The sequence below is a fragment of the Heterocephalus glaber genome, unplaced genomic scaffold, assembly GCF_053883595.1.
Source record: "Heterocephalus glaber isolate CG9 unplaced genomic scaffold, H.glaber_assembly_v1.0 deba00000122, whole genome shotgun sequence".
Classification (NCBI taxonomy): domain Eukaryota; kingdom Metazoa; phylum Chordata; class Mammalia; order Rodentia; family Bathyergidae; genus Heterocephalus; species Heterocephalus glaber.
The window spans coordinates 5,190,319-5,214,367 of NW_028258138.1; the positions used below are offsets into that span (position 1 = coordinate 5,190,319).

Here is a 24,049-nt window from a genome sequence, read left to right on the forward strand (position 1 = left end):
CGATCAAAATATTTGCCCTTACCAAGTGCAGTAGAATATATCCTGCTCTACTGTAGTTCAACACACACACACACACACACACACACACACACACCCCTCTCATTTATACACACTGGCTAATTGAGGCCCATTAATCAGTGGTTCTCAAAGTCTAGGGTCCACAGGCCCTATCTCGGGGTCTTTAAGGTCACAACCATTTTCAAAATAATAAAAAGATGTTGCTTGATTTTTTTTAATCTTTAATCTGTCGTGAATATGCCATGGAGTTTCCCAAAGGCCTTGGGATATGTGGAAATGTAACAGAGTAAATACAGAAGCAGGTGTGAAAACCCAACAGTCTTCCATTAAGCCAGACCTGAAAGAGAGTTGCAAAAATATAAAACAATAATACTTGTCTCACAATTGTTTGTTTTGAAAAATACAGCTAGTTTTCATGAAAAGATGATTAATTTTTAGCATCAGGATTCTGATTTTTTTTTTATCATTTTATCCTTTACATCCCCACATATGCTTGCAATAGAGACTCAAAAGGTGAGCTGGTGAATCACACTGAATATAAGGAGAAACATCTGAAAGATGATTAAAGAAACAAAATGTAGGGCCAGGGATTTATATCAGTGGTTCCACTGCCTGCCTCGAAAGCACAAAGTCCTGAGTTCAATCCCCGGTATCAAAAACAAAAGTCTGGGTCCACACCCCCATACTCCTGAATGCGATGACGTTCCAAAACTGGAAGAGACAAATGGGACAAGCTTGAATGCATCTTCAAAAGGGTAAAATTTAATGGTATATGTGGTTATATGAGTCCAAGGAGTTTGAATCTTTTTTTCTTTCCAGTACCGGGGATCAAACTCAGGCCCCCTTGTGCTTGTGAGGCAGGCGTGGCACCATTGAGCTAAATCCCCGGCCCTACTGAATCATTTCTTTAAAAAAACATTTATGTTAAACTCCATTTTCTTTCTGTATTTAGTTTTTTACTATAGTGATTATTATTATAGAAATATAGTTAGAAGTTTATGTGGCAGAACCTGTTGCTTACTATGTGGTAAGAGTGTGATGACCAGAAAAATTAATTTTATAACAAAAAGTAATTGATTTTTTATAAAAAAAATTACAAATGGAGGTGATGGTGCACGCCTGTAATCTCAGAGGCTGAGGCAGGAGGATTGCAAGTTTAAGGCCAGCCTATAGTGAGATCCTATCTCAAAAAAACAAAAACAGGGTCAGGGATTTAAGTCAGTGGTTCCATCGCCTGCCTCGCAAGTGCAAGGACCCAAGTTTGATCCCCGGTACCAAAAAAACCCCCACAAAAACAGCAAAAATGTAGGATTTTTGATTTCTAAAAATAACCCATAGAGAAAAGCTGGAGTAAAAAGAGGTCCTGAGATTGTGTTAGCATGTGTGTGTAAGACACACGCACACACTGGAGAATTGCAGCACTAAGCTGATCATGATCCTCAAAGCACTGTAGTCCTGGCATGTGTGCCCCTAATTTATCAGCTATAAAGACAGTGTGATTGGGACACAGACTAAAAAGTTGAGGTTGAAGTGCGGTACAGTATGAGAGTTAATTTTCTATTCAGCTCCATTTCAGAGCCTTCCTAGGCCTATCCCTGGTCCTAGGGGGAGATGAGGGAATACTGTTCACATGATGGGAAAAGACTGCTCTGAGTTTCTGGGTTTCTTCTCAAAGTGGTCACCAGTCACTGTCCTGCTTGACCACAGGCTTAGTTATGTCCAGTCAGGTCAGGCAGTCATTCCCAGCACTGGCTGCATCTTAGAAGTATCTTGAAGAGTTCGATCCCCAGTACCAAAAAAAAAAGTAGTATCTGGAAGATTTTTTTTAAAAGCTACCCTTCCCTGGGTCCCACTCCAGACTGAAATTAAGATTTCAAGATTTAGGCACTGTTTTTTCCTTTATTGAGGTGTAACTTACATCAAGAGCACAAATCTTTAAACAAGGAATTGCTATGTAAACCAGGCTGGCTTTGAACTTGCTGTGTAAACTAGGCTGGCTTGGAATTCACAATCCTCCTGCATCAGCCTCCTGTGTGCTGGGAATACAAGAGTGTACCACAATACCTTGTCAGAGCACAAATCTTAACGATGCAACACCATGATTTTCTTAAAACATTATACTAGGTAACTTCCACCCAGACCAAGATGTAGGACATTTCCAATTCACCTGTGGACTCCTGCATGCCCCTTCCTAGTTAATATTTTCCCCAAAGGTGACCTCCATTCTGATATTTACCACCATACATTTTCTCCTGATTTAAAACTCTACGTTTTAAATCCAGTATATAGTTCTGTTAGGACTTTTTTGCTCAACATTGTGACATTCATTCATGTCATTGGCTATAGTATTTTTGTGCACCTGACTATGCAGTATTCTGTTGTAACACAGTTTAGTCGACTCCAGGCCCACTGGTGACCTCTCTGTTCTCAGACACCCAAACCCCTTACTTTACCTTTGTTGACCTACCTGCTTCACACTCAGCAGTTCACCATCCCTGGCCAGTCTTCATATGATTGGTTCTTTTTTTATTTTTGGCTCTCAGACCCAACTGCCTTTTTTTTTGGTACCGGGAATCGAACTTAGGTCCTTGCGCTTGCGCAGCCCACGGTGAAACCACTGAGCTAAATCCCCGGCCCCCAACTGCCTCCTTTTGAGAGGCTGCCTTTGACCACCGAATTTAAAGTAGTCACCCCTTTACTTTCTAGAACATGTACTACCCAATGCTTTGCGTAGCACTCAGCATATTTTATTTGCTTAGTCTACCTCCAAAATGTAAGCTCTGTAAGAACAATCTTACTATTATTCTATTCCCAGTGTCTAGAAAAACATGTGTCTTAAACATGAATCAGATGGCACAAATATTAAATGTAGCCTTTTCCCAAAATTATTCTGTCAAAATGATTATTCTGTCAAAAATCCAAGTTTTGAATTCCAGTCCTGTTCATCAGGACAAAAAGGAGGAAAAACATAATTGCCTTTGCAAACTACAACACAAATGCCTCTCTGGAAGGACTTTTTCTTTTTTTTTTGCTGTGCTGGGGATTAAATCCAGAGCCTTGTACATGCTGGGCAAGTGCTCTACCACACTCAGCCCTTTCTGAGAGGGTCATGCTAAGCTGACAGGCTGGCCTTGAACTTTCTATCTATTTTAGTTACTTTTCTTGTTGCTGAGGCAAAATACCTGACACCCAGAGTTAAAGGAGGAAAGGTTTATTTAGCTCACAGTCTGTAGAGGTTCAGTCCATACTTGGCTGGCTCCAAGGCAGGGTGGTGTGGCAGTCAGGGATTGCAGAGGAGAAACACTTCATGGCAGGCAGAAGGTAGCAAAGCAAATAGGTAATAAGCCTCATTCTGCCCATTATATCTTATCTTAGCATTGCACCATGAATCAATCCCAATGTCACACACTCTAGACCCAATCACTTCTGAAAAGCTCCACCTATGACGCATGAGGCTTTGGAGGGACATCTAGAGACAATCCATAACACTATCCTCCTGCGTTAGCTTCCTGAGTAGCTTTGACTATAGGTGTGTGCCACTTGGCTTGGCTTGGGACTTCTTGATTATACCAATATGATTTTTTTTCAGTCTGCTATAGATTAATGCAGTATTTTATTTATCCTGTCCATTAACTCACATTTGAAAACATTTTCAATATTTAATTGAACTTTAACAGATCAATTTTCATATTTTTACATCTTAATACTAGGTATTAATAAAAGCAATAGTCAATATAGTTAGGGTTAAAATTATTCTGTCAAAAACTTAGAAATGAATGCTTGATGTTGGTATGTTTACACATAACTCAATTTTTGGTGTAAGGTCATTTGTTTGCAAGAAAAAACATTTGGTTTACTTCATTAATAGGAATATCTCTTAACGCTGGGATGGACTCTTCTTGGTATTTCTTCTGCTGTTGATTTTTAGCATAGTTATCTATAAGAAAAGAACAGAAACTCTGTTTACCCAAGCAGTTTCTCCTGTAAGTCTCTGGCTAATGAAGACTCATCACAGTTCACCTGGCTGATGTCTAGGTAAGGACAAATACCATGTTTAACATAATTACAGGATTACTTAAATCCTCTCTTTAGAAGAAATATTCAAATAAAAATGCAACCAGCAAAGTACTTTTCTTATTTCTAACTTGGAAAAGTAAGTATTTCCTCCAGCTTGTATCATGTTTACTAAAGTCTTATTTTATGTTTCTCATAGGGATAGAGTTATATGCAGGCCTTGAAGATGCATTTGTATCAACACTGAAAGACGATTAAATCTTTTGGTGTAAATGTTCTGGGATACTAACAGTTTCCTTACTTTGTATAAATTGCCTATTTGCTGTAATTCCAGTTAAGAATGCTGGGAATACAGTAGGTATCAGGTAAGAAATTAAAACTACTATAATTGATTTTCAAAACACATTGCACAGGCTCACAAATAAAGGTTTGGAAAAGTTAAAGTCATAAGGGTATTTTTTTTGGGGGGGGGGGGTTACTGGGGATCAAACTCGGGTCCTTGCCCTTGCGTAGCAGGTGGCGAAACCACTGAGCTAAATCCCCAGCCTGTTAAAGTCATAAGGGAAGTGAAAAAAGATTTCACTTCATAGAATCTGAGAAAGCTCAGGAATCTGTCTACTTTTAGACTTGGGGGGGAAAAAAACCCCAACCACAAACATGCTATGGCTCTTCTACCCCTTTACCTGACATAAGGTGTCCATAGTGATCCAGAGGGGAATACACACCCTCAAATCCCTGTGAACATGGTCTGCATGTGCCTACTGGCCATCCTTTGATCACAGTGACTGTTTACAATAAAGAAATTTCTTTCAAGCAAAGTTGCTGAGGAGCATACTTTATATATCTATGGTTTTTATGAGGGAATACACTTGTTAACTAGTGCTGTAATTCCAAATTGATTTCCTCCATGAATATAACTAGTGCACATTCATCGTAACTTTATTCCTCTATGTGTGTCCTTTTGTATAACTCTGTATGAGGTATTTATTTCCTCTAAGTTCTTTTTATTGTTAAAGACATTGTATCACCGGATACATGCATACCTGTTTATAGCAGCACAACTCTTAACAGCTGAATCTTGGAAGTGGCCTATATGTCAATCAACAGATGAATGAATAAAGAAAGTATGGTTTTTATTCATATATAATAGAGTACTATTCTGCCATGAAGACGGATAAACTTGAGTCATGTGTAGAAAAATGGATGCCCCTTGAGGCCATAATGTTAAGTGAAATGAGACACACAAGCTTAAATATTGCATGGTTTCTCTTGTATGAGAAACCCAAACTATAAAGAACAAAAGATAGCTAATAGGAAGTAGAAAGATAGATCTTTTGTCCCAACATGTGTCTTGTAGCCTGCTCTTGACTGCTTTTCTGATAAAAGTGCTAATATCCCAATTCTTCATTCCCCCACCACTTTGCTTTTATATAAATTTACCTGTGATTGTATGGATGGAGTTGAGTGGAGAGGTGCTCATCATGTTAATTCCAAATAAGAGTACATAACCGATTATTATAGTAATAAGGAGGTAGACAGGCAATGCAACTGCCCAGTACCTGCAAAAGGGATAATAGACAATAATGTAGATAATGAGTATCTTAAAAAGATATAATACTCAACAGCCATAAAATATACTATTAAAATTTAATTTTTATAAATATTTTCTTCAGTACCAGGGATCGAACTTGGGACCTTGCACTTACGAAGTAGGCACTGAGCTAAATCCCCGGCCCCATCCCTGGCCTTTTATTAAAGTTAGTCAAATAGTTCCAAAAGGGTTATAATGAAGAAGCTGCAGTTTTCTATCCCATCCATCCTGAGCCTGTGGTCTCATTCTCAGTAAGGACTTCTTTTAGTAGCTGAGCTGCTGGCTTCTGGTACATACTTCCTCATCTTACATAATATACTCATCAGTTTTTGATTGTTTTTTCAATTTCAGACATTTTCTCTAGACTTCCTGAAAAGGAGATGAAGACTTTGCCTTCTTCTATTCTCTGCTATAATTAGGTCATAATTCCTGGTTATATTAGTGTTTAAAAACTATCATGACTGTACAGTGTTTGCAACTGAGAACCTTAGTGTATATTTTTGTGTTTTCTGGAATTAGTAATTACATCTTTTTGTGTATGTTTGGTTTCCTATATGTTTATTAATACTCCAGCTTCCAGTCCTCCAACATACCTCTCAGTACAGTTAAGTGCATCAAGGGTTCTAACTTTTTTTTTTTTTTTTTGTACCGGGGATTGAACTCAGGTCCTTGCGCTTGCACAGCAGGCGGCGAAACCACTGAGCTAAATCCCCAGCCCTATCATATTTATAATTTTTAAATGCAGTAATTCCTTAAACATTCCTTTTGTACAGCATGCTGTTTCACACAGTCTTTTTATATTTCCTGGAAGATTTAAGTCTTTTAAAATTTTTTCTTCTATACCTGGCATTTTCTCCACGTTCCCTTTTTCTTTTTGTAGTTCATGTTAGAGGTTTTCTTTCAGTGTCTGGTAATTTATGCTGATCAATCCATATTTAAGAATGAAATGTTCACATGTTAAGGAGACGCAACGTGTGTATGTGGGCAGGGAGGCTCAACTGCAGAGCCTGCCAGTAGGATATCTGGCCCCTTTACTGGGCTTGTCCAAGGGTTAGAAATTAGAGATCCTTTTCTTTTATACTGGTCAGCTTCCTCCCAATTGTTTCTGAGAAGAGAGGGTGGCATAAGCTAGGGAGCCTGCTGGGAGCGGGGTTGGAGCTTATCAGTCAGCCATGCAGATGTCCACTTATTTCCAAGAGGGTGGTTCATATCCAAACTCCGACCCATTGGCCCCAGGCTAGAGACTCCCTCAGCCTTCCCATAGGTCGAAAATACTTTCTGCAGGGAAGGGCAGGATTGGTATGAGGGGTAAGAGAGAGAGGTTTGAGGGCCCAATGTTCTTTAAACATGTTTGCTGTCCTGTGTCTGAGCCATTGTGGAGTTCAGGGCACAAGTATTCTTGATGACTTCATTATTCCAGCAATGAAGATAACACAGAAATTTCCTTATCTCAATCTACTTCTCAGAATTTTGTTGATTCTTCTTATATGCTATCCTTTATTTCTGTGGACTTACACCTTAAACTCCTCCCCCCCACCCCGGGGTCATTTTAGCAAGGTTTTATGAAGAAATGGAAGTACAATGTGTATTCACCCCACTATCTTTCATTAGAGGTGTATTAATAATAATCTTTTAAAAGCTTTTAATTTCCGTATGCCTATTCATGGATTTTAAAGAATAGCTATGTATGAGTTGGGTTATCTTAAGGAAGAATATGATCCTTCAAAACAGCATTAATTTTACTCTTATTTAAGAAATTTAAACTTACTTTTGAGGCCAATAGGTTAAGCCTAAGGATTGTAGCCAAGATTCAGGAATGAAAGCCCACACAAGATAAAGTACTGTAGGAGGAGAAAAGAAAAGTCAGTGAGATGTGTGTTCAATCCAGTACAGTTTGGCTATGACAAAAAAGCTCTTTTGGCATCTCTGATTCCCTAAGAAATGATTTTTCCTTCTTTTCAGTTTTCTAGCTCCTTATTTGTACCATTCTTCTAGTACTTATCATAATTACCTTACTGTTAGTCATTTTTTAACACCTTAACTCCCACATTATACTTTAAGCAATTCAAGGGCACAAATCATGCCTTATTGATTATAATTTTTACAGCACTGACCAATCTGCTGTATTTACACTAGATATTCAGTATTTCACCCCCACATCCCCATAGGGTCGAAGCAGTTACAGATGTTAAGTTGCTTAGAGGGGAATTTATTCCAGTTCTGGTCACTACACAGTGAGCTTCTGTTTTCTCTCCCAGAGTACAATCTTCTATCCCTCAATCCCAAATCTTGGCAGCAGCCTTTATGGTTGTTCCCTTGTAGTAACAGTAGCTAAGCACTGAGTGCACACTTGTGGATAAATACAACCCTACCTGCATTATTTAATTTCATCCTCAAAACAGTCCTGAGATATGTATGCAGTTTTTACAGATGAAGAAACAGCCTTAGGGTGTTTTTTCTGGCCAAGGGAAGTGGTAGGGACAAATTTCAAATTACGTACATCAATAATGATAGATTAGGGCTGGGGATTTAGCTCAGTGGTTTCTCTGCCTGCTGCGCAAGCGCAAGGACCCGAGTTCGATCCCCGGTACCAAAAAAAACCAACAAAATAATGATAGATTAGTTTTTTCCCCTATAAATATGTATTGTAGAACTCTTATCAGGAGTGTGAGATACAGTGGTGAACCCTGAAGGGATGGCTTCTGCCCTAAATTTAAAATCTAGTGGTGAGTGGAGTATGGTGGTGCATGGCTGTTAATTCCAGCACTCGGGAGGAGGAGGAGGAGGAGGCAGGAGCATCGCCATGAGTTCAAGGCCAGCCTGTGCTACATAATGAGCTCAAGGCCAGCCTGAACTGCATAGAAAGACCCTGTCTTAAAAAAAAAAAAGGTCTAGTGGTGAACAGGGATAAATTGATCTTTTCACTATATTGTGATATGTGGTAAGGAACAATAAAAGATGACATAAGAACACAATGGAGGAACTTTTTTTCCACTCTTCTTCCTTCCCCTTGCATAATTTCTGCCCATAGTACATGTTATCATCTGGCATTGTATACCTTCTACTTATTTAATTTGTCCATTGGCACGCTGCTCTTAGTAGAGTGAGAATTCGCTAGCTTACTTCTCCCTGACCTGTCACCGTGCATGGCATATGGCAAGCACTCAAATTCTTGAATTAAGTTTTGGTAACAAGTATCATTGTGGTTAAGCCTTACAGTCACTGTTTTTATTTGTATCACTTCTAACCCTTGAAATACTCTTTGAATAGGAATTTACAAAATGGTAATGACAGCAGCTAACATTTATTACTTATGTTCTTTACAGTTACATAAAGGATCCCAGTTAACAAGAGTTAGCAGAGTAAAACCAGTGTACCTGGGTTCAAATTCTAGCTCTTTCATTTACTAGCTGTCACCTTGGGCAAGTGGCTCAAACCCCAGGATTCTCATCTTTAAAATGACAATAACAGTACCGACACCTCACAGGGCTGTGGTTTGTGTTTAACAAGCAGTCAATAAACATCATTATCCATACCCTTCTACAGATAAAACTGAAGGCTCAAAGAAGTAAATGGCCCCAAGTCACTCACTCACCAATTGGAGGAGTCAGAATGTGTACTCATTATTACTAATTCAGACTGCACTAGGCCACAGTGAGGCCTTTAGGTTGGTATTTTTTTAGAAGGAACACTACTCCCCCACCTTCCTGGTTTCCACCAGGTTCCAAAAGGTTAGATTGGAGGCATTCAATCTTCTTCCTCTTGACTGCCTCATAATTCGAAAACCCTTTGGGGCAGGACTTGAGGTCTGACATGTGACTGCGCATGTTAGTCCCTTAGTGAGCACCAGTTTCCTTATGAGTAAGTGGAACTCTATGGAGATTGAGATTCTGGGATGTGAAGGGTACATCTTTCAACCCAACTTCTCTAGGCCAATTCTCTTCCCTTCCCAGCTCCTGCACACTACTTTTAATATAGGGCGTATGATACAAGGCCTCCAAATTAGCCAAATAATGTAAGGGAAATATTATAACTCCCAACCTGCTAGATACTGGAAACACTGAGTTCATGTTTTCTAGAATCTAGGAACAATGAACATTAAGAGTAGTAAGAATTTATTTCGAGAAAGACAGCTTCTGTTTAAAATACTTGGGAGCCGTTCCGAATTCCTGACTTCAGATCTTGTCATGCCTTCTTCTGTAATGTAAGTGCTAGGGACAGTTTCTGGGAGGAAGCTGACTTCCCAGCTTGAGTCATATAACTATAGATTTACTCTTCTACAAGACCATGACCCCTTTAAGGGTAAGCACCAGGTTTTACTCACTTTGCCATCCTGCCTGGTGTAGGCTAAGTCTATTGAGACTAAAACTCTTAGGCTAGTGCTGACATATAGAAGATTCCAGCAAACATGATTTCTTTTCAGGTCTTCTTAAAGAGATGTAAGTAGGACGAATCAATAGTTCATGTTTGCGCCTTCCACGAACAAATGCATTATCTCCTGGTGCTTGGACACCAGAGAAAGACCCTCCCGGGGGAGTACTTACTGAAGCCAAATTGAGAGCTTAAGAAAAGTACAAAGCCATAAATCGCTCTTTCTGGCAATGGCGACGGTGAATTTTCCACCATTTTCCCCGTGGCTTTAGACAATCTGTGGGAAAGGAACACAGATGTCGTCAGTGATTGACTCCCCTTCACCACTGGGCTGTCGTAACTTCCTGGCTTTGCTTCGGGAATGATCACTGCAGTGCAAAGCTGTGCCCTGAGCACGACGCCCCCTCGCGTGACGCGCGCCCGAAGCATCCCCGCCGCCCCCCTCCCCCTTTGCTGCACAGGGGCGGGCTGGGGCGATCTTGGCCTGCGCGGGAAGCGAGGCCCGAGGGCGCCCCCAGGACGCCCAGGACTGGGCCCTGCCCTCTGGGGTGGGGTGGGTTCAGGGCAATGTGTCCCCCATCTGCCCTGGGGTGCGGGAGGCCCTTGACCGTGAGTGCTGCGTAGGTCGACGCGGGCCTCTTCGACCCCTCCACCACCTCAGCGGAGAGTTCTCTGCGCAAGCGTCAGCCTGGAACACGCAGTAGGGGGTTGCAGCAGAACCGAGGGGGCGGCCGAGGCAAGACGACCGCCCCCGCCCAGGCACTGGCGCAGCGCGACCCTCGCTGGGAGCCGCGGAACAGCTAGCGTGGGGGCGGGCGGCGGCGAGTGCGCATGCGCGCTGCCCGCCCACGTGACGCACCGGCCTCCCGCTCCCTCCCACAGTGCAGCTCACTCGGGGCCCCGGAGGCGGTGGCGGCTGCTGCCAGCGTCCGAGGCTCGCGGGCTGCCGGCCCGGGTGAGTGGACGGACACCCTGAGCGCGGCAGGGCTCCCAGACGTGTCACCCTGTCCCGCCGCAGCCGAGATGCCCGGGGAGCGGGTCTTCCACACCCCCTCCGTGGGTGTGTGGTGAGTGTGGGTGTGCGCGCATCGCGCGTGTCGCTCGCTGAGGTGCCTGCTGTGTCCGCGTGGGTCTGCGCGGAGGGGGTGTGGCAGCTTTTGTCTGCCCTAGTGGGTGTCTTCCCCTTGTCCGCTGATCCCTTCGCGAGGTGGGTCCCCGGGTGTCGCACGGTGCGACTGACGGAGCCGCCCCTTCGCGCGTGCACCCCTGCTGTCCGGACACCCGGTCCTGGCCCGTGCGTGGGTGACACCCCCGATAGGCGACCGGGCCCCTCGGTCTGAGCGCGCGGGCGCACGGCCGTGTGTCCCTTGCTTGTTCCCTTTGTGTCGTTGCTCCCCTTCCCCGGGGGCGGCGTGGCTGCTCCGGGCCTCCGTGGAGGTGGGGGGACCCCTCGCGTCACTGCCCTCCTCCACGGGGTGCGCATCCCCCGCTGCGCGTGGCCGCGCCACCTGCGGCTGTGATCCTTGTGTGGAGCATCGCGCGCGCGCGCGCGCGCGCCCTGCATGTTCCCGAGTGCGCACTACGCAGGGGTCCGGTTCCCTTGCCTGGTTGTTCGTGTGCAGGTTCCCTAAATTCTCGCCACCTGTTTTTGGGAGAACTGTCGTCCTAATCCGGGGCCGATGCCCTCCTGAGGATGGAGCGGGGAGGGGACACAGCCTGGCGCTCGTCCTCCCTGGCCCCTCTGCTGAGCACCCCCTCCCTCCCCTAAAACGCCAGGCGAGGGGGAGGGCGCCGGCGGCCTGGCAGCTGCGGTGTTGGCGACGTCAGTGTGGCCTGTCCAGCCATCCTGCTCTGGGGACCGATGGGGGACCAAAGACTAAAATTGAGCAGAGGTGTAGATGATTGTGTACCTTTTCCACAGGTGCCCCAGACTCCAAAAGCTGTTTATTTGCAAAATATGATTCCACGCTAACTGGTGAATCCATTGTAGAGGTCCCTGGTTTTCGGGTTGTATGCTTCATAGGGTGTTATTAGGGCATTCACATAAATCTCTTCTGATTCTGCCCAATAGCCTGGCAAGGGAAACAAGGTAAAAATCTTACAGATTTTACCGCTCCTCCCTGGGAGCAGTTTCCACAAAAGTACTGCCCCAGTTAGGACATTTTTTGTTACAAGTTTCCATTTTATCCAAACGAAAATGGGATTATAAAGATACATAGGGACAGAAAGTTCAAACCTTTAGGGATTCACCCGCTACCGCGTTCCCTCAAGGATGCTTGCTTGGCGCTGAGGGGCTGCGTTTTGATGCCTCTTCTGCTCAATTTCCTTACGCTTGCCTAATTTTCTTTCTTTCTTTTTAATCTTTTAATTTCGGGAATATTTTGAATATAAAGCACAGAGGGGTGTCTAACCAATCCATGACTTAGGTTTTACGGATATAATTGTTTTGCCAAATTTACTCAAATCCTTAAAAAAAAAAAGACTTTGGACGTGGTCTCAATTCCTCCTGCTCCTAGAGGTAGCCACAAGTTTGGGTAAATGATTTCCTTGCATATTTCATACATTAGTGATGTGAATCTATAAACATATATTGTTGGTTTTTAAACTTTAATGGTGTTAAACTATATATGTCTTTTTCCAACTTGCTTTATTCACTCAGCATTGCATTTTGAAATTTATATATTAATAAAGTGAATGTGCTTTTTTGGTTCATTTTAATTGCTGGTATAGAATTACACTGTATGTATGAATATACCGTAATTTATGCATACACTCTTCTATTGATAGACTCCAAAGTTGTTTCCAGTTTTTGAGCCCTAAAAACAGTCTTGCAGTAAATCTGTAATTGCCTGCGATGCACACATTTGGAAGTTTCTCAAGAAGTACACCTACTAGCAGATTTACTGGGTAGTGAAATATGGGAGGGGGTCTTTTTTTTTTTTACTTCTCTTTGGTGCTGGGAATCAAACTCAGGGCCTCGCGCCCCCGAGCTACATCCCCAGCCCAGTGTGCATCTTCTTAACCAGATACTACAGATGCCCTCCTCTTCCCTTCCTTCCCTTCCTTCCCTTCCTTCCTTTCTTTCTTTTTCTTTCTTAGGATGGAACTTAGCGGGCTCGAGCTTGCCGGGCAGGCGTTGTGCTGCTGAGCTGCATCCCCGGCTCTAACCAGCTTCTTTTTAACTGTAGCTTGCTGCTAAGTTTGCTTTTAGCCACCTTGGCTTCTGCCCTAGCCCTGTATTTGCTTATGGGTTCATTTCTTACAGCTAAATGGCTGTTTTTATCACATTTGAGCCTCATAAAATTAATTTCTGTGAGCATTCATTATATACAGTTGTTGCTGTGGTTGACATAGAGGTAGGATTTCCACGTATAATAGATATACAATTTGTACGTCTCTCATGGCAAGTGAAGTGATTAAAAGCATTTTTTGATGTGATGAATGTTTTTTAAAAAACTCTTCTTCTTTATTTTAATGTAACATTTGATATATTCAAAATATATGTAACATATTCAAGCTGTGAAGCAAAACAAAATGAACACCTATGAAATGACGAACAAGAATCAAAATAATATTGAATGTGCTCACCTAAGATGATTATCCTGAATTGTATGTTATTACTTGCATTTAAAAAATAATTTCATCAGATTTGTATACATCTCTCAACAATGTATTATATGGTTTCTGTGTTTCTGCATTAAAACATCATTCTGGTTATAGTCTTCTGGGACTTATTTCACTCGATGTATTTCTGTCATTGAGTATAGATGTGAGCCATTAATTAACTGCTGTGTAATATTCTGAGGGGTGAATACAACACAGTTCATGCATTTTCTTGTTAGTGGGCATTTTGGGATTGTGTCTAGATTTTTTAATTTTGAAGATTCTTGTACATATTTTCTGGTACAGAGTTCTAAGAATTTCTCTAATTTTCATCCTGGTGTATATGACTCTAGGGAAATAAAGATTTTCTAAGGAGTATCTGGGTACAGGTGTTGTTATGAATGAATTTCTAGATCATTAAATTTTATATACCTTTCCTAAAATTGATAATGCCGGAAGCCTGTGATAGAGGCCTCCTGAAAGTTCAATTTTCCCACCTTTACGTTTATAGTAGCACTTTGTATGAGAAGCAGATCACATACCCACGTGGGAAAAAATTTGGAATACAAAAGGATGATTTAAAATACAGTATATAGTGTTGGGAAAGGCCTCTTTTTAATCCATGTACCGCCTCTTCCATTTCTTCAAGAAATGCATTTCCAATAAAATTTCACTTTTTCTATTTATCAGTGAGTACAGTTATTTTTGGTCAATTGTGTGCCAATTATACTTTTAAAGAATCATGAGTTTTACTTTGAATGTCATAATAATACTCTAGAAATTCATCCTTTGCAATTTAAAGTTAATGCAGAAAAATTTTAGATATTGTAACATGTGACAGGCATATAATTTTCAAAAACAGTTTTGGTGGTTTGTGAACAACAACAAAAAGGCTGGAATATCACCATAGTAAGCTGATTGCTAGAGGTGAATTGCTGGGTCAAGGAGCATGAATGTGCAACTTCATGGTATGATTCCAGTTTTTTTGAAGTGGTTCTACTAGCTTATACTTTGGCCAACAATTTTTGTCAATTTATATATTTTCACCAGTGGAGTATAAGAGTTATAGTTGATCTGTAACCTGTCTAGCCTTTGTTATATCATACTTCTTAATATTTGCCAGTGGAATGGTTATGAAAAGGTGCATCATTTTGATTTTAATTTGAATTTCTTTGATTACTAATGAGATTGAACATCTTTTCATATATTTATGAACCATCTGTATTTCCATAATATGAAATACCTGGTCATGTCTTCTTACCCGTTTTTTTCTATTTCTATGGAGCTGTAAAACTGATAAACTGGTAGCACTGATCTTTTATATGCCTGTGTTTTCACTCTTTATGTTGTATCTTGGTAAACAGAAAGTCTTAATTTGAATGTAACCTAACTGAAACCTTTCTTGCTCTGGGCTTATAAAGATACTCTCCTGTGTTTCTTTTTAGAGGTTTTTAAATGCTTTTCACTTTAAAATTCATAGTTCAAAAAATTCATAATCCATCTGTAACTGGTTTTGTGTGTGATGTGACCCCATTCATTTTCTCTCCCCACGTGGCCCCAGTGACCCCTGTGCCATGTGTGGAGTTGGCCCTCTGTTCCCTAGTGACCTCCGTGTCATCTCTTGCGTGTTGGGTTTGTGTGCATGGGTCTGCTTTGGCTCGCCTTCTGTGTCCCTTGCCATCTTCTCTATTCCTGTGCTGCTGCCCGTGCTGTTTTAATTATTAATGCTCTAGTTTTACCAGAAATCTTGATCTCTGGGGAGGACTTGAGTCTAGCTCTTCTTGCACCTTTGCTCTTTAAGAATCAGCTTTGTTAATGACGTGAGAACCTTCTGGGACTTAATTGGAATTGACTGAATCGGTTTTGGGGAGAATTGAAACCTTTTAAGATTTTGAGCCCTCCTATCTGAGAAGATGGTATGTATTTCCACTTATTTAGGATTTTAATGTCTTTTTAGTATAGTGTTATAATTTTCTCCAGAGAAATAGTCTACTTTTTAAGTGTTGATGCCGATGTTTTTAATTGTTGGTATAATAAATGGCAGTATACGACTGTTTTCTGATAATTGTTAATAATTAGAAATTTAATGAAAATTTTTCTATTTATCTTTAGCCATCTACTTGTAAGCTTTTATCGCTAGTATATTTTCTGAAATTCCTTTTGGTTTTCTAAGTGGACGATTGTATCATTTGCAAATGGTGACAGTCTAGATTCTTTCTTTCCAATTCCCCTCTCTCCCTTTTTATCTAAATATCCTGACACACTTTTAGATCTATGTTCACAGAAGTGATTATGATTGCTTATTAGAAAGTAACTCCTTATAGTGGGCGTACAGGTCACATTCCCAGTTTTGTTTTTTTGTTTTTTGTTTTTTTGAGACAGGGTCTCACTGTGTAGTTCAGGCTGGCCTTAAGCTCACTATGTAGCCCAGGGGCTGACCTCCAACTCATGGTGATCCTCCTGCTTCAGCCTCCTCTGGAGTGCTAGGATTATAGCCATGTGCCACCGTGGCCAGCCCAAGGAAAGGTTTCTCTATTAAGAAAAACATTTGTTTTGAGTTTTTGTAGATAAAAGTCTTTGCCATTTTGTCATGTTTTTCTGTATCTGTTGAGAATCTCTTGTTTTGTTTTTTTTTCCTCCAATCATAAATTCTAATTTATGGATTTTAAAATTCTTAATTCTCTTCCTTATTCTTTCTTAAGATAAACCCAAATTCATCTTGCTGGATTTTTTTCTTATCCTGGGGCTTGAACCCAGGGCCTCAAATGTTATGCAAGCACTTGATCACCGAGTTTTGTCCCCAGACCTATTTATTTATTTATTTATTTATTTATTTATTTATTTATTATTTATTTATTTGGTACTGGAGATTGAATTCGGGATCTTGTGCTTGCAAGGCAGGCGGCGGAACCACTGAGCTAAATCCTCGGCCCTATTTCTTTTTATTTTTGAGACAGGGTCTCACTAAGTTGCCCAGTCTGGCCTCACTCAAACTTACTATCTTCTTGCCTCAGCCTCCCTAGTAGTTGGGATTGCAGATGTGCACTATGCCTAGCTGTGATATGTTTTGAAGGGATTTGATGGAACCTGTAGGGATAATTTTGATCTAATATTTTCTTTGAGCAAGTTTAGTAGTAATTAGCAGTTGAACAACAATAGGACTGTTCAGGTGTTCTGTTTCTTTTGATCAGTTTTGATAAGTTTGAGAAATTGTCCTTGCATCAGAATTTTTTGTATATTGGCATCAAATTCAGAGTATTGTTTTACCCCCCCTTAATCTTTCATTTGTATGTTCCCTTTTCTTACTTTCTGTTTTCTCATATTTAATATTATTTATGCCTGAGCTCTTTGTTTCTGTTCAGTCTTGCCAAAAGTTTATTTAGTAATCTTGGCAAAGAATTTAAGTTTTGGCCTGATTAACCTTTTCTAGACAAGTAAGTTTTTATTTAAAACTATGTTTATTTTACCATTGCTCTTGAGAGATTATTTTGACATAGTTATTGAGGATATAATACAAAGTCTGCTGCCAGTTATATTTATATTCTTTCGAAGAAAATACTCTTTTTCAATTAGCTGCATTGGATTTGCCCTCTTTGGTGTTATATAATTTTACTTCTAAATTTAGGTGCAAATTACTTTTTTGTGGGGGGGGGACCAGGGATCAAACTTGGGTTTTTGCACTTACAAGGCAGGTGCTGGAACCACTGAGCTAAATCCCTGGCCTGGAAATTACTTTCATTTATCCTGTTTTGAATATGTTTTAAAAACTTTGAATTTTGTGCTCACTTCAGCAGCATGTATACTAAAATTCTGAATTTTGTCTTTCATAAGGTCTAGAACATTCTGAGCCCTGTGTTCTTTAACTGTGGTCTCTTGGATTTTATCTGTTTGCCCCTGTGGAGCTTTAACTGGACATCCGTATATTAAGCTGTTTGCCCATCAGTGACTCTTCCTCTGCTATACTTTTCATCTCCTGTCTCTCCTTGGCAGAGTTTGTAGGGCCAGATAATTTCATCAGGCTGATCTTCTAGTTCACCACATTTCTCTTCCTCTTTGCCTAATCTTCCCTTTAACCTACCCTTCAAAAAAACTTCAACAATTATACTTTTAATTTCTAGAGGTCCCACTTGGTCATTTTCAGATACACTCAGTCATTGTTTCTGGCCTCATGTTGCTTGCTCATTTTCGTGAACCCATAGCTAACCATAGACTATGAGGCAGTCTCAAGCCTCCTGTCCTTGGGATCGGAATTGGGTGTTTGTTTCCTGTTGTCTTTCTCCCTTGGAGGTAGTGCTTGTCACCTCCTGGGCTTGGCTATAGCAGATAACACCTGTTCTATCTGTAGGAGTCTTGAGGTTAACCTGGGGGTGCTTTCCTTCTGGAAGCACTTGTACCAGCTTTGGCTCAGAGAAGGAACCAGGGAGTTGAACTGGGGCCCCTGTTCAGTCCCCACATTTTACTTCTGGTCCAGGGTTCCCAACCAATACCAGAAATATTTTTTTTAAATTTAAGCCCTTTTTAAAAAAAACATTGGTAGATTCCTTCAACATCTAGTTCACCATAACTGAAGGGATTAGAAGTCCTTTTTATTATATTTTTATTTTTGACAAGTCCATTATTTTAATATTTAACTTAAGTAGTATATTTCAGTTTGTATTAGAAAAAAATCTGTCATACCACACATAAGATTTCTTGGTGATAGCAGGTTTTCTATTAAAACAAGTTTACATTTAATTAAAAGTTGGATTTTTCTAAAGGAAAATTTTAAGTTAAATAACAGTACAGGCAGTGAGCAGATTACATAGTGTATCTTCTGGGTGCATGGCGACTTTATAGAGATAAAGCTGTCATGATGAAACTGTGTGAAAACTGCAATAAACGTGGTGTGGTGGGAAGAGCAGGAAATGGTTCCAGAATTGAGTACCGAGTGCTGATCAGCCTTAGACGAGTAGAGTAGGCTTGCTTAGGAATGATGAGCAGGTGGGTCTGACTGGAGATAGAAGAAGGAAGAGGATCACACAGGACTGTCTGTGCTCATGGTAGGGAGGTTGATCTTTTTTCGGACCGAGAAGGGAAGGCGTGGAATGATTTTAAGCAGCAAAGTGATATCAGAATTTTAAAGGATGCCAGGAGTAAAGGCAGGACGTGAGTTAGGAGAGTGGTTGTTTCCTTAGTTGAGGAGAAAATATGAAGGTACAACTAAGACAGTGAGTGGCACTGGGCAGAAAGAGCTTTTATGGGCGCTAAATTTAGATTTCTTAAGGAAGTAGAAATGGCATTATTTAGTGGTCAGTTGAATAGAAATGTTGAAGGAGCCTGGGGAGTATAGGTTGTGCCTCAGGTTTTTCTTTTGGGGAACTATGTGGCATGTGGAGCTGTTAACTGATAAATACCATTCAGAAAGAGGAAAGAATTCGGTCTCACTTATTCTTGAGGAAAAAGATGTTTGTTTTTAACTTAGTGAACCTGAGGGTCTTTTGGGACATCTTGGTTAAGACCCAGTAGCAGTTGACATGGAAGGCCTAGAAGGCAAGAGATGAACCTGGCCTGGAGAGATTTGGGAGTTTTCAGGTTTGGGAGTTGGAAGCCATTGTTTTCTACAGTATCACATGAGATCATTCATTCTAAGCGGTACGTAGACAAACTCTTGAAAAATTTTAACAGAAATTTACTTGAATGTGTATATGATAAACACAACTTGTACATCAAATTTATAGCATGGAGATTACCACATAGCTCAAGTGAGTGGAATGAAAGGGAAATATTAAGTAAAAAATTTGTGATTTATGGCAATGCTATGTGAATGATGAAAGTTCAGAAAGTGCTGTTTAAGTCATGAGTGTGGTGGAAATGGTCACCCAAGGAGAGGGTAAGAATGAGAAGGAAAAGGAGTGAACGTGTGGGGTGGGGTGTGGAGAGGAGCCCATGAAGGAGACTGGGGAAGAGCAGCCAGATGGATAGGAGACTCAGAAGATGGTCTTTGGAGTGCATATAGAGAGTTCTGAGGAGGAGGACGTGGTCCACAGCACCAAATAAGTCATAAGCTGAAAAGTGCTTTTTGGATTTATCATTAAGGTTGACTGTTTAGCTGGAAGCATCTTTTTTTGTTGTTTTTTTTTTGTTTTTGGTTACTGGGGCTCAAACTCAGGACCTTGCAGTTGCAATGCAGGCGTGGTGGCACTGAGCTAAATCCCTGGCCCAAGCTTGGAAGCATCTTAAACAGTAGGTTTTTTAAAAAAGTACTCATCTAATATTAATCTTAATAATAGCTGGTATTTATATCATTTATGTCTCATAGGCTTCCAAGCACATTACATGTATATTACATGATTAATAAGGTAGGTTGTATTGTTATCCCCACCTGAAATATGAGGAAACTGAAGCTCAGAGAATTTTAGTAACAGCCAAGACCACACAACCAGGAAACGGGAGAGTCAGGGTTCAAGCCCACGCCATTCCATGCTCTAACCATTTTACCACATTGCCTCACTTGTTGAAACAAAATAGTTGTTGTAATTACAGGACAGTTTGCTGCTCCATATGGTATCATGACATCTACAAGGCTGAATGCCAGGCAGTCTGCCAGCTGTACTGTAATCAACATCATGATGGGTGTGAGTGGTATGTGGGCTGTGAAAGTTCTTGGCTCTTCCTGTATTTACATACAAATAAAAGTTTGTAAGAAAAGTGACTTTAGAAGTATACATTTCTCACTATAACATATCTCATGTGCCTTTGGGTGCTGTGTTGTTTTATTTTTTCTGGGAATTCACTTTTTGAGACGAAGTCTTGCTATGAATTCCTTGAACTCACTGTGTAGCCCAGACTGGCCTAGAACTCATGGCAGTCCTCCTGCCTCAGCCTCCTCATTGGTAGGATTATAGGCGTGCACCACCACACCCAGTAGGACATTCATTTTTGGAGTTAGGTTTTTCAGACTGGAAATTTCGTTCATGCAGAACAGGTCAAGTTCAGACATTATAGATAATTATTCTGTTATGGAAAGTCATTAATGACCTTCAATATGAAAGTAGTTTCCCTTGAATGATAGAAATGGAAACTAAATTCTAGGAAACTGAAAGTGAGAATGGAGAACTCTAATTGGGGGTTCTTGAGTTTAAAAAATAGTTGTGGAGAGAGGCAGGGAAGGGTGAGCTGTTATAACCACTTGTGGGCAGAGAAGCGTTCATCTGCGTGAAGCATCTGGAAACTGGTATAGTCTGTGTAGAGGCCTGAGGCTGGACTGATAAGGGGGACCCCAAGGGGACCAGTGCTGAGGCTCAGGTTAGCGGAGGAGGAAACCTACAAAGCTGGGGTGTTGACTGGATCGGCCTTGATGTGGCTGGGGTCCTGGTGGAATTTGGGAGGAGAAAGGAGGTACACGGCACTATTCTTGAAAAGGACATAGGTGGCAGTGGCAAGGGAAGGTAGATGCAGTAAAATACCGTGTTCGCGGAAGAGACTGTGGAATCAGAGGACTGGCTTTGATTCTTTCCTAGCTTGCTGACCTTGAGCACATCACTTAGTTTTGCAGACCGTTTTCCTATCTGTAGAGTGGAACTCGTGCTAAGTGTGTCTGCCCAGAACTGCTGTGTGAGCTAATGGGGTGACACAACACAGATAGTTTGTTAGCAAGCTTATTATCCTTTACTTCTGACATTGTGAGGTTTTCATACTTTAAGTTTGATATAAAGGTTGGTTAAAGAAACATAGCTCTTTCACGGTTTGATGGTGGGCTTGCTTAGGAAAAAAGAAACTTGGTTTGTTCTAACTATATGAAATGTTAATGATGGTGCTGGTGGTGATAGGAAAAGAAAGCCATTATGTGGGCAAGAGCCAGAAGTAATGTAATGCTCCACTTTTCAGTGCTATTTAGTGTTCCTCTTCCCTAATAGCTATAAAAATTCTCATTGTTGAACTTTGTTCAGGGAAAAAAATCTAAGTCTGACTCTAGCCCTAGTTTCCCTTATCAAGTATTGTTAAAACATGTCTTTTGATAACATGAGAATTTTCCCCCTTATGGTTAGTAGTCGTGTTTTGTGGTAGCTGGGAGAGTGTTAGAAGCGGGGATGGTTAGGAGGTTGGCAGGTTGGGCTGTAGCTGTGGGGAGTGGAGAGACTGACAGACTCACCCTGAACCGCTCTGGTCCTGCCCCCTCACCCAGGGTAGAGACACACGGAGAGACGCTTAGGCCACATAGGAATTTAGGAGCACTTTGTCAGTGGCGTCACAATTTAGTTCAGGCCAGGAGGTTGAGAACGTGGGAGTTGCTGTGTAATGAAACAGCTTACTTCATGGGACACAGTAAAAGTAGGTAGGTAAATAGGCTCATCAATGGGAAAATGTCTTTATATTCAGCAACACTTAGGGCATAATAAGTGTGTGCTAGGCACGCTGACAATAAATAAGATGGTCACAATTATCTTCCTTCTAAAACCTGTACACAGATATATTCAGAGTAGAGATGGTGCATATATGAACCTAAGAAAATGAAGATAGGTTGAACTCTTTGAGGGAGCAAAAAGGACAGCAGATTAGTGACAAGAATCTTGCAGAGCTCAGTGTTCTGATTGGAGTTCCTCCCCTGGAGGGTTCCAGATTTTTCTGCTACAGTACAGAAGCCAGGAAAGCTGCTGCTCGCAGATCTTTGAGGAATTAATTACTGATTTGGGTGTGTGTTGTTTCCTTAGGATTGTGAACCATGGACAGTTTTACTGAGGGAGATCTCTCTATGGCGGATTATGCCTTGTTAGATGATTGCCCTGACGAGGATGAGTGTGCCTTTGCTCCAGAACTTATGACAGCGAATTATGTTCATGTGACTCAGCTTTACTGTGATGGAGTGGTAAGTAGGCTTGTTACGTTTTACTTTTAACATGATGTTGTATCAGTCAGTGTTCACTAGAGAAACAGATTTAATATATACACACACATATACATACTTGCACACGCACACATACAGATTTACAAGGTAGACTTACAATGGCCTCCTGCAGAGTCAGGTGTGGAAGAGTCCAGGCTGTGTGTGCACTGGAGACCTGAAGGATCCAGTCAGAAGTCAAAGGCCTGGACCTCACTGTAGACTCCTGTGCAGGTAGGTATTAGGAAGCTGAAGGATCTATGATGGAAGGCTGAAGAATCTGTCTTGGAAGTCAGGAGATGGCCATCCAAGGCAAAGGTGAAGGATGGAGCTTCTCCAAAGAAACGGAAGCGAGTCTTCTTTCTTCCCCTTTTTATTCTATTCAGGCTTCAAGCCTATTGTTTGGTGCCCCTCACACCCAGGAGTGGGTCTTCCCTCTTCAATAAATCCATTCAGCCACACCAGAACTATGCTAATCCAGTCAGTCAGGCATTTCTTACTCAAGTTGACATAGCAGTTAACTGTCACAATCCACCCCTTGTCACCTTGACAACTAGACACATTTCCTTAAATCATACTTAGTCTCCAGATACAAAGAGAAGTTCATAACTATGCCTAAGATGGTACAGTTATCCTGTGTACAATGGAAATGCACTAATTCCGTCCCCAGAATAGAAGGCAAGTTTTCTTTGGATGGTGCTAATAACTCCTAGCATTTTATAATTTGAACATTATAATATAGGTTTAGCAATACTTAAGAACCAATATTAAGTCTGTCAGTATTATATCGGAAGCCTATCAGGAGAGAACTGTTATAATTACAATCCTTGTTTCTGTAACTGACCATGGGGTTGTAGATGGTATTTATAGTTACTCTCTTCTGCTCCCCATTCTGTATTCCCTTGGCCCTCAGCAGGCACCTCAGCAGGTTATAGGTTCTTTCTCTGGTGGGGTGACTCATACCTTCATTCCTGGAGGTTCTGGGACATTTGTCATTCTGCCTAGAATGGGTTGCTGTAGTTTCTGATTGACCCATTATTAATGGGGCATGGTAATACTAGGATGCTCCCTAGGGGATCTCCTGCACTCCAAGTATGTTCTTTCTTTACTCCATTGTAGAATAATAGTTCAATTTCCCCTTGATAGTCTGGGACAGTCACCCCTGCCAACAGCATAACTTCCTTTTTTACTTGTTTATTCAGAGGCATGAGGAGTCCAAAATGACCAGGGGGAAGTCTTAGCTTCCAGTTCAGTGGAGCCATTGTTGTGCTTCCTAGTACATACAAGCTTTCCCCACTCTGGGACTAAGATTTCTAGGCCGGCAGAGCATAAGGTCATGGAAACAGGAAGCAAGAATTTTAGGGGTAATGTTGAGTGGTACCATTCCCACTTCTACCCTTTGATTCCTGGACCCATGAATCTTGGCATGGGAGACATCGCACCATAGAGTGGATGCTGATTCAAAGTGTATACAGCCTTTTGAAGATACTTGCCCCAGCTCTGCAAGCTATTGCCATCTGGCTGGTGCTTCAAAAGGCCATTCTATCCATCTTCCTAACCTTTCTATCCAGCTGCTTCTAGGTGGTGAGGAG

The 24,049-nt window shown here is 41.3% G+C and overlaps 2 protein-coding genes and 1 long non-coding RNA gene across 16 annotated transcripts in view; 1 reads left to right on the top strand and 2 right to left on the bottom strand.

The window, feature by feature from the left end:
- Positions 1 to 222: 222 nt before the first annotated feature.
- On the bottom strand, positions 223 to 2,113 carry LOC147830320 (uncharacterized). The gene is made up of 2 exons (XR_015451563.1): positions 1,937 to 2,113; positions 223 to 355 (listed from the first exon to the last, which is right to left on the bottom strand). It is a non-coding gene; the product is annotated as an uncharacterized LOC147830320 (long non-coding RNA).
- Positions 2,114 to 3,213: 1,100 nt separating this feature from the next.
- Positions 3,214 to 10,817, bottom strand: Pigp (phosphatidylinositol glycan anchor biosynthesis class P). Of its 2 annotated transcripts, none has more exons than XM_004921071.3 (5): positions 10,603 to 10,817; positions 10,168 to 10,271; positions 7,392 to 7,464; positions 5,473 to 5,591; positions 3,214 to 3,955 (listed from the first exon to the last, which is right to left on the bottom strand). In XM_004921071.3, exons 2-5 carry the CDS (start codon positions 10,247 to 10,249, stop codon positions 3,843 to 3,845), a joined length of 387 nt encoding a protein of 128 aa, XP_004921128.2. In that variant the 5' UTR covers positions 10,250 to 10,271; positions 10,603 to 10,817; the 3' UTR covers positions 3,214 to 3,842. The 2 variants fall into 2 exon arrangements, with proteins under 2 accessions (XP_004921128.2, XP_087068320.1); XM_087212194.1 differs by having other exon boundaries at positions 10,579 to 10,811.
- A 57-nt stretch (positions 10,818 to 10,874) lies between these two features.
- The window catches only part of Ttc3 (tetratricopeptide repeat domain 3), a 119,827-nt gene continuing 106,652 nt past the window's right edge, over positions 10,875 to 24,049 (top strand). For 4 of the 13 annotated variants that reach the window (XM_087212139.1, XM_087212145.1, XM_021256264.2 and 1 more), the window contains exons 1-2: positions 10,875 to 10,949; positions 22,288 to 22,442. Coding sequence is in view for 5 of the 13 variants with exons in the window: in XM_021256264.2 (XP_021111923.1) it covers positions 22,299 to 22,442 (144 nt within the window). In the remaining 8 variants the exon portion in view is untranslated. Of the gene's footprint in view, positions 11,062 to 22,287; positions 22,443 to 24,049 lie in introns of all 13 variants that reach the window. The other 9 variants (XM_013071325.3, XM_087212113.1, XM_021256265.2 and 6 more) reach the window with 3 other exon arrangements.